Source organism: Mus caroli, chromosome 2 (assembly GCF_900094665.2).
Source record: "Mus caroli chromosome 2, CAROLI_EIJ_v1.1, whole genome shotgun sequence".
Taxonomy (NCBI): Eukaryota; Metazoa; Chordata; class Mammalia; order Rodentia; family Muridae; genus Mus; species Mus caroli.
The window spans coordinates 168956454-168965289 of NC_034571.1; the positions used below are offsets into that span (position 1 = coordinate 168956454).

At 47.5% G+C, this 8836-nt stretch overlaps 1 protein-coding gene across 1 annotated transcript in view; it reads left to right on the top strand.

Annotated features, from left to right (window-relative positions):
- Cdh4 (cadherin 4) overlaps nucleotides 1–8836 on the top strand; it is a 464790-nt gene that overhangs the window by 2019 nt on the left and 453935 nt on the right. The window contains exon 2 of the mRNA XM_021156055.2: nucleotides 146–257. Coding sequence (XP_021011714.1) covers nucleotides 146–257 — 112 coding nt within the window. The remainder of the gene's footprint in view (nucleotides 1–145; nucleotides 258–8836) is intronic.

Genomic DNA, 8836 nt, shown 5'->3' on the forward strand with positions numbered 1-8836 from the left:
CAGAGCATCCCCATCCCATCTCTGGGTGGGGATGGTGCTTTACCTGTGCTGGGGGCAGAGGCTTGTGAGGTGGCCATGACAAATGTAGGTTGGATTACATTTCTGTGGACTTACATTGGTTTAACAGTCTCCTTTCCATCCCCAGGCCCACCGAGAGGATCTTACAGTCAGAGAGGCCTGTAAGGCTGGCTTCTCCGAAGAAGGCTACACTGCGTTGATCTCCCCGAATGTCCTGGAAGGAGAGAAACTACTCAAAGGTAGTGTGGGGTGTCTGAGGGGTGGGGGGATGAAGCGGAAGGCTTGGCTGGCCTNGGAACACGGCTCTCTGCGGAGAGATGGCTGTGAAATCGATGAGGTTCNGGTGGGCCGTCTTTGCGTGTGCTGAATGATTCGGAAGGCCTGCCTGTCATTTTGGACTGAGGTGAATCATTTCCTGTACGACAAATGAGAATTTGGGTGGAACGCTGTCACCCAATGCTGTGCAGGGAGACTTCCTTTCTAAGTATTTTTATGTATGAGATGCAGGACTCTTAAATTATCCCCACTTCGAAATGTGTGACAAAGCAGACGATGTTGTTGGGAGCTCGGTAAATAAGCCCACAGACGTTCTGCTCACAAATGTGGCATGTGGCTTTCACGACTGCCCCTCCAGCGACAGAAAAACCCATGGGGATCGGCATCCATGAGCTTCTGGAATGGCGGTGTGCAGGGGGCAGAAGGAACTAGATGGCTGGAAAACTCATTGCAAACCTATCTGTTTTCCTTTTCCAGACAAACTGATTAAGCTCTTTTTGGTTTCATAGGGCAGGAGATAAGAAGCTGGGTTCTAGGGGTTCACAGTCTAAGAGCTCTGGCTCGTGACCTCTAGTTTCCTAGAAGTTTGAACTGTTTTCATGGAGACAGGGAAGTGGGCTTTCAAACAGGTCTAAAAGGTGAATTTCCATATTGGCTCTGAAGTCCTAAGGCTATTGACTACTCTCCCCACCCCAAGGAGGTTTATGTTCTAAGAAACAGAGCGGCTGTCTATGAACAGGTGTGCACAGGTGTGTGGAAGCTCTTCTCTGNANACTGAATGCAGGGTCTAGGCACATCTAACCTGCAGCAGTGGTCTGCCTGACTCAAGAGTGCCTATGAATTCACTTTGATATAAAATCCTAGACTTGAACCATTGTGAGGTTCTTTTGTTCTCTCTTTCTCTCTCTCTCTCTCTCTCTCTTTCTTTCTTTCTTTCTATCTTTCTTTCTTTCTTTCGTGTGTGTCTGTGTTGGCTTGGTTGTATGGGTCTCAGGTGTAAACATCACAGACAACATCCCATTGCAATGCCAGGTTGGTCCTGCCTGCTGGGCATGCCCCCTCCTAGCAGGAATCTTTCAGATCCTTGTTCCTTACAAATTATGTGAATGAAGACAATGTCCAACTTTTCATACCTGATCTTTGTTTTATTGTTGTGAGGCAGAAGTCATTGACCATTGCTTATCATAAGAAAGAAAGAAAGAAAGAAAGAAAGAAAGGAAGAAAGAAAGAAAGAAAGAAAGAAAGAAAGAAAGAAAGAAAGAAAGAAACTTTATTCAGTTGGCTAAGGGGTGGGCCTCAGGGAGAAACTGTGTTCAGGACACTCCAAGAGCTGTATATGTGTTTTGATTTGGACTTTGATGAGGTAGATCACCTTNNCAAGTCTAATGTGGCTCATTCCTGCCATTACTGCATTCTGGACTCCCCCACACACTGACCCTGAGGCACAAGGCCTCTGTGAACCTAACAAACCCATGGAGATCTTGCCATGCCCAAAGACCAGGGACTCAAGAGAGAAAAACAATGTTAACAAGGGACATCTGCAACAGATAAGAAATTTCTATATTTTTGCGTTGCTTCCTAGATTACACTAGCATCATGTGTGTAGCCAGGCCCTCCTGTGTACTCTGGTCCTGGTAGGCATGGAGGGTACCGTCCTGGATTTACCTGATGTGTTCTGGGTGGACTTCATACAGCAGGCCTAGATCAGAGGAGAATATGACATCCATGTGTCTGGAGTCTGCANTCATCTGCTCAAGCNTGGTGGTGGGTTACAGCCCCAGCTGCAGCACCCTCTGCCCGCTCCCCGTTTTCTTCCTCTTGAGCTTGAGGTGCAAGATATCAGGAGCGAGGATGTTTTTACATCTTAGAAATAATTTTGCACACATGGAGGTGAGAACGGAGGCCTGCAGCACGCTCAAGCCAGGACATGCAGAAACGGCTGGGTGTGCAGAAAACTTTGGCACTCTGAGCGCAGAGTGAGGAAGCCTCTGTCAGAAGCAGGCCCAGAGCTCGGAGCTTCTGGTAGGTTCTGTGCTAAATAGATAATGACTACTGATAATTGAGTTATTCCGAGCGAGAGAGCTTAACCTTACTTAATTTGACAAGCAGAGCTTCCCAGTCGTGGTTTTACGGTGAGCACGCCATGAGCTATTACNGGCTGGGCTGTGGCTTCCTCTCAATGCCTGAGTCAGCTCACCAGCAGCCAGGACCTTCACATTCTATCGGGAGAGATTTGTTACACAGTAATTAACTTGTTTGTGATAAATGGGTGGAGGAAATGTCGTGGCATTTTGTTTTATGTCTAAATGAAAAGCATTTGCATTCTGAAAAAAAAATCCTGCTAATTAGGCTTAAAATAGTCTTCCCCAACAGGGTAACAAGTGCGTGTATAGTTGCCCTTTGGAGGTGCAAAACCACCAGGGACAGAAGGCAGGATGCTCTTTGGGCCCTCACTGTTCCAGGCCTTCTTGGCCTTGTATCTTCCTGATGCCTCTGCTGGCGAGCACTGAAAGTTGCCCGCAGTGCAGCCGTGGCTCTGTTTTTAGAATAATTTACTTATGATGACTGATGTATGCTAATATCTAAATTTGACAGTCGGGTTCTGAGGGCTATCGAGCAGCCTGCTCTGAGCCCTGTGTCAGGCTGGGGCAAGTNCGTAAGCCAGCATCTCTTTCTCTACTGGGTGAATTATTAATGGTCAGCCTGCCCAAAGAGGCTGCAGGCCAATGTGATGTCCTGTGTTGTCCTCCCACAAGAGGGGATGAGTCTGGTCCACCCTGCCTAATCTCACAGGGGAGAACCCCGAAGGTAGTAAGGTTTCAGGTGTCTTGGAAAAGTAAAGGATATGTGGGTCTGGTCCCCACCACAGTCTTGGAGAAAGATAACTCTCAGTCCTAGCCTTGTTTGCTCTGTACTAGGAGGGCTTGGGGTTGGGCAGTCACCTGAGAAGAGTCTTGCTGAGTTCAAAGAAGTTAGAAAGAAAGGCTTTGCCATTAGTGACTTCATTTAAAGATTTCCTCCTGGTCTCCATCCTCTATTAGCCTATTAGGGACAGTCTGTGTAGTGGCCACACTTGTTCCTTGTCAACCAGCTGTGTCTCTTACATAAACCTTGAGGATTGCAGAGGGTAACGGGCCTGTTATTCAGTTTTTATCGTATTTACTATTCCAAGGCATATTTGGTTAAAAAAAAGGGGGGGGGCTAAGACCTAATTAACAGACCCTTAAATAAATGGGGTTGATTTTATTCACACTACAACGAGTGCTGAGATATTATGGCCAAGGGATGGGCAGCAGATCAGACCCAGGCCTATCACAAGCCTCATCTCTATTCCTACCACTCTGCGGTCAAAACTGCTACTTTATTGCCACGCCGCTCTAGACCAGCTGCTGCTGTTCTGTGTGTTGCATCTGAGTTCAGGGTGGAAAAAAGAAACTGAAGACTGTTTTTCTGCATTTCTTTCCTGTCTCAGGAAAGCGGTTTCCCATAATCCCTGCAANGGTTCTCACCGGCTAAGGGTTCTCACCGGCTATCACCAGGTCACATGGTGTTCTCAGCTGCACAAAATGCACTGTTACACTTGTTTTAAATCAATTGTCTCGGGAAAGAACTGAGGGTTCCGTTTTAGGGAGGAGGGAGGGAAAGATGCCATGCTGCTTTCCCAGTCCTAGGGTCTGTGCCTGAAGAAGGCAGGCAGGCCATGAATTAGTTGCACTCTCTCTTTCTCTGTCTCTCTGTCTCTCCCATCCTCCATCCTTCCTTCCCTCCCTCTCTCCCTCTAGTTCTCTTGTAGCCCAGCTTTGCCTCAAACTCACCNTGAAGCTATGAATGACCCTGAACTCTCCCAACCATCTATCTCAAAGACCTGAGGATTATGTCTGACCCCTGACCCATATCCTTATGGAAAGACAGCTGGGCAAAGGTCATAAAAGGCACCTGGGGTCAATGTCTAAGACATGTTGAATCCTAGAAAGCACTGCATTCCAGACATGCTATCTTCCTATTTTTAAAAGATTTATTTTAATTTTATGTATATGTGTTTGCCTGCATGTATGTATATGTGCCAGGTGCATGCAGTACCCATGGAGGCCAGGAGAGGGCATCAGATGCCCTGGAACTGAACTTGAGGCCATTACCTAATCATGCGGGTGCTGGGACTGAATCTGGGTCCTCTGCAAGAACAGCCAGTGTTGGTACTTCCTGAGCTTCACCGAGCCATGGCTCCTCACCCCCAACCATTCTTTTATAATTCATCAAGAAGTGTCTTTTGCCCATGTGGCTTGATGGGACCCAACTCTAAACCCCAGTGATTATGACAGGGAGGAAGGCTTGGGCAGGTGTGAATGTGTTCAGTGCCTGTCTTGCGCTGAGCTTCTTTGGGAAGCTCGGTCATGCATGCCATGTGATTAGTAAATGGCCTGGGGTAGCATTCTTGCTCAACATGTGACCAAATGGGAACTGCTGCAGAGACTGAAATCAAAACATGAATGGATGTCTGGAACCCTTAGACCCCATGGCCGCCTGGCCATGGCTCTCCTCACTCGATCTCTGTACCGGCCTATTTGGCTGACTATGGGACTCATTTAAAATGTCTATAGGATTTTACACCCACATGCCTATGTGGCCTCTTTCTGGTCAGTGGTATTTAATTAGGTTAGGCTTCTGGGAAAGCTAGATTTAAGAAAAAAAATTTTGTGACAGAGAACAAAAGAACTAAGTTGGCCATAGCTGTGTCCTTTCCCCTCTGTCTGGAATACATACATAATTTTTGTTGTTCAAGTAGCTTTTTGTGACTATCAGAATGGTGGAGCTGGCCTCGCCACAGATTACCCTCGAACCTTAGCAAAGGTAAAGATAGGTACATTGGAGACAGCCTAGTGAGTGACTAAGAGCGACCCCCAAAGGAAGGGGCAGTAATAGCTGTAGGCGCTAGCTGTCGAGCCCCTACCTAAGCTTCTGTCTCTGGCTCTTCCACCCAGCCTGAGACCTGGCCTCCGCTCCTTTGTGCTTTGGAGTTTCCTGCTGGCACACTGGTGTGCAGGGAGCGTGCAGGGCACATTGGAAAATATTTGATATTTAAAACAAACAGCTACCCCTTCAGATTCTCATCCAGCCAGGAACAAAGATACATTGAATGTATCAGCACAGGGCCTTCACCCAAGCCTCCAGGAGTGTCCTTGGCACCCTGCAGGAGCAGAGGCCATGCTGGGTGTCTTACCTTAACAAACCAATTCTCCATCAACACATCAGAGTCTTGACAAGGTCAGAGTGGCCATGGGGCTGAGGGAGACACAGCCCTGGACACTATGCTGGCTTGCTTGCTGCTCCTGGGGTCGAAGGAAGTTGTTAACACGTGGTACCATGCTTCTCTTGGCTGTCATTTTAGGGGTCTCCCCAGGGTTACCACACTGTCTCTAGGGCCTGTCTCAGCATCAATCACTGACTTCTTTTCTTTCTTTCTTTCTTTCTTTCTTTCTTTCTTTCTTTCTTTCTTTCTTTCTTTCTTTCTTTTCTTTTCTTTTTTTTGGACAATTTTTCTCTAACTGGTGTCTTATACAAGGCTACCATGTGGAATGGGCAGCAGGGCTCTGTAGGACAGAGGGGAGCTGGGCCCAGGGAGACGAGAAACAGTGCTTGTCCCCAAGTGTGTGGCTCACACTCAGAGGATCCTGGCAGCCAAGGAAAAAAGTGCACACACACCCCAGTGTTCTTCCACCTCTTCCCCAGTTCCTGTCTGTAAGTGACAGTTTTGAGAGACGGATCCCAGAGTCAGGCTGCCTATAAGGAAATGAAGGCCTAATCGAGGGACTGTGGTTCTTTACTCCCCACCCCACCACCATGGACAACAGCTCCCTCCATACTCTACCCCTGAGGCAGGCTGATGTCAAAAAATAGCATTCTTTGTAGTGTCTAGGATTAGCACACCAGTCCCATGTAAGGTGTGGGAACACACTAAAGATTCTCTGTGTTTAATCAAACCATAAGATGAAGGGCCAGGAGACTTCAGCTTCTGAGAAGCCATCACAGATATCTCAGTAGATCTNTCTTCAAAAGTGTGTTACTAGATCAGGAACTGAGGGTCGGTGCGGCCGATTGGCTGACTCACTTTCCTTCCTATTGTCCAGTCCCATGCTCATGTTCCTACCTGCTTCTCAGCTCCCTGTGACATCAAAGCAGATGGCATAGAGAGCCCAGAAATGCCTGTGCACGGTTGGATCCCCTGTGTGTTCAGAGCCACTGGCACAGATGAGGGTGACCAGGAGGTGTGTCGCCTGTCCCTCTGCTCAGACAGCTGCAGAACAGAGACTGCATGTCAGCAGCCCTCCACAGCACTGCTCCTGTTCAGATCTAACAGGACCACTGGGCTCATACTGACAACTCTGACATTCGAAGGCTAAGACTCTGCAGTGCCAGTCCTGGGCCAGGCTCTCCCCTGGCTTTGAGGTTGTGCCACTGGGCACAGGGCGCAACAGGATNTAGAAGCCTGAACACACTGCTCCCAGCTGCATAGAAGCACTGTTACATCATGTTNTGACCCCTGGCTGGCACTAGGGGACTGAGGGAGGCTGATCACTGATTCATATAAAGGTCTTGGGATTCCACTGCCTGACACACTTCTTGAAGGACCTGAAGATGTACAGTTCTCATCTCCCCACACATATATCCTTTCTGTTGGGTCGTGGTGTCCTGGCTGGATGGTGAGCCCCCTTATGCTATTCCCTCAGTGTGATATGAAGCATCCAGGGGCCAGGGTCTTTCTCCAGTTCCTCCAGACCCTGTCCTTGTGTACCTCTGTCTGAGGCTCCAACTACTACCTTTTCTAGCAGGGCACAGGATCCATCCCAACAAGTAGCACTTGTTATATATTTTTTTATTTAAATTTTTATTTACTTTTATGTGCGTGGGAGTTTTGCCTGCTTGTATGTCTGTGTACCATATGCATGCCTGGTACCTGTGAAGGCCAGAGAGGATGTCAGATGCCCTGGGATCGGAGTTCTAGACAGATGTGAGCTACCAGGTNGGTGCTGGGAATTGGGAATGGAACCATGGTCCTCTGCAAGAGCAGCCCATTCTCTTTATCACTGAGCCATCTCTCCAAGGCTGGGACTTTTGTATCAGTTGCTGAGACATTGGAGATTTTATTTTGCTTCAGAAATAGTGCTTTTCCAATTCTGCTCTGCCAGGTTCTTAAATTTTACAAAAGATCACAATGAACTTCATAATACAGTCTAAATGAACTGTGTGGAGTGTACAGGCACCTGTGGTGTTTCCTGATCCTTCAAGGTCTTAATTTCAGAATGTGAATTCCCCAAATTTGCAAGTGTATTTAGGTTAAAGGTGAGGCCAGGTGACCCTCCCCCATCTCTTTCTTTTTTCCTTTGGAAGTATGGTTTAGCAAATGGCAGAACTAGTCAAGAGGTGAGTGCAGACAGGCATTCATCTTTTCCGAGAATGTGCCTATTATTCTGACTTCTTGAAGGAGCTATTTTTCCTGTGAGTGAATTCCACTATAAAAAAATGCCATGAGCCTAGAGAAGCTTGTGTCTGTGGAGGGTGATAAAGTTCCCTGGATGCCTTCAGGGCATCTGCTTGCTTCTTTATCCCTAGAGGGGTTCTGGCCTGTGTTGCAAACCCTGACCCTGGGCTGCCCTCTTCCTGCTCCCTCTAGTACTGTTTCAGGGATTCCACATCAGCCAAGGTGCCATCTTCCTGGTAGCCTGTTACTGTGTGTTTGCTTCTGTGAATTAGCGTGTAAATGTATTTGTGTTGAGCTCTTCATGCTTGCCCCACCTCCTCTTTCATGTCACACGTGTTCTGTGACCTCACCTCTTCCTCAATACCTTCTTTCCTCATGGTCTCCCATTGGCTTTTGCAACCTCTACCCATACATGTGCACACAGATGTACACGTGCACACAGATGCACATACATAGCAATTGAAAGCTGAGATCTTCATGTGAGAGGGAACATAGGGCTTTCTTTCTGAAAACCTGGCCACCCCACTGAACATAGTAATTTCCAAATCCATCAGGTGTGTGTGTGTGTGTCTGTGTGTGTGTGTGTGTGTGTGTGTGAAATTTTCATGGTTTCGTTTCTCTTTATAGCTAAATAAACTTCCATTGTGCACACATACCCCACTCTCACGATAAACTCCATTAATGAACATCTAGGCTGATTTCACCTCCTTGGTATCAGGAGCAGAGAAGCAATGGACCTGGGAATGTCTCTAGGATGTAGACCCCTGGATGTATGCCCAGCCTCAGTATCGCTACNTCATACCAATTCCATTTTTAATTTTCTGGAACACCCCCCATGTCATTTCCATAATTGCCACACCAGTTTGCATCCCCACCAACAGAAAATAAGTCCCCATTCCCTCACGAACATCTGTTGTCTTCCATGTTCTTACTCAGAACATAAGGTAGGACAAAGCAGACTAGAGCGGTCAGTAGTACTTGCTGTTCTTCCAGAGGTCTCCAGTTTCTGTGCCTCCTAGCACCCATGTTGGGCAGTGTCTTAGCCACTGTTCTGTTGCTGTGAAG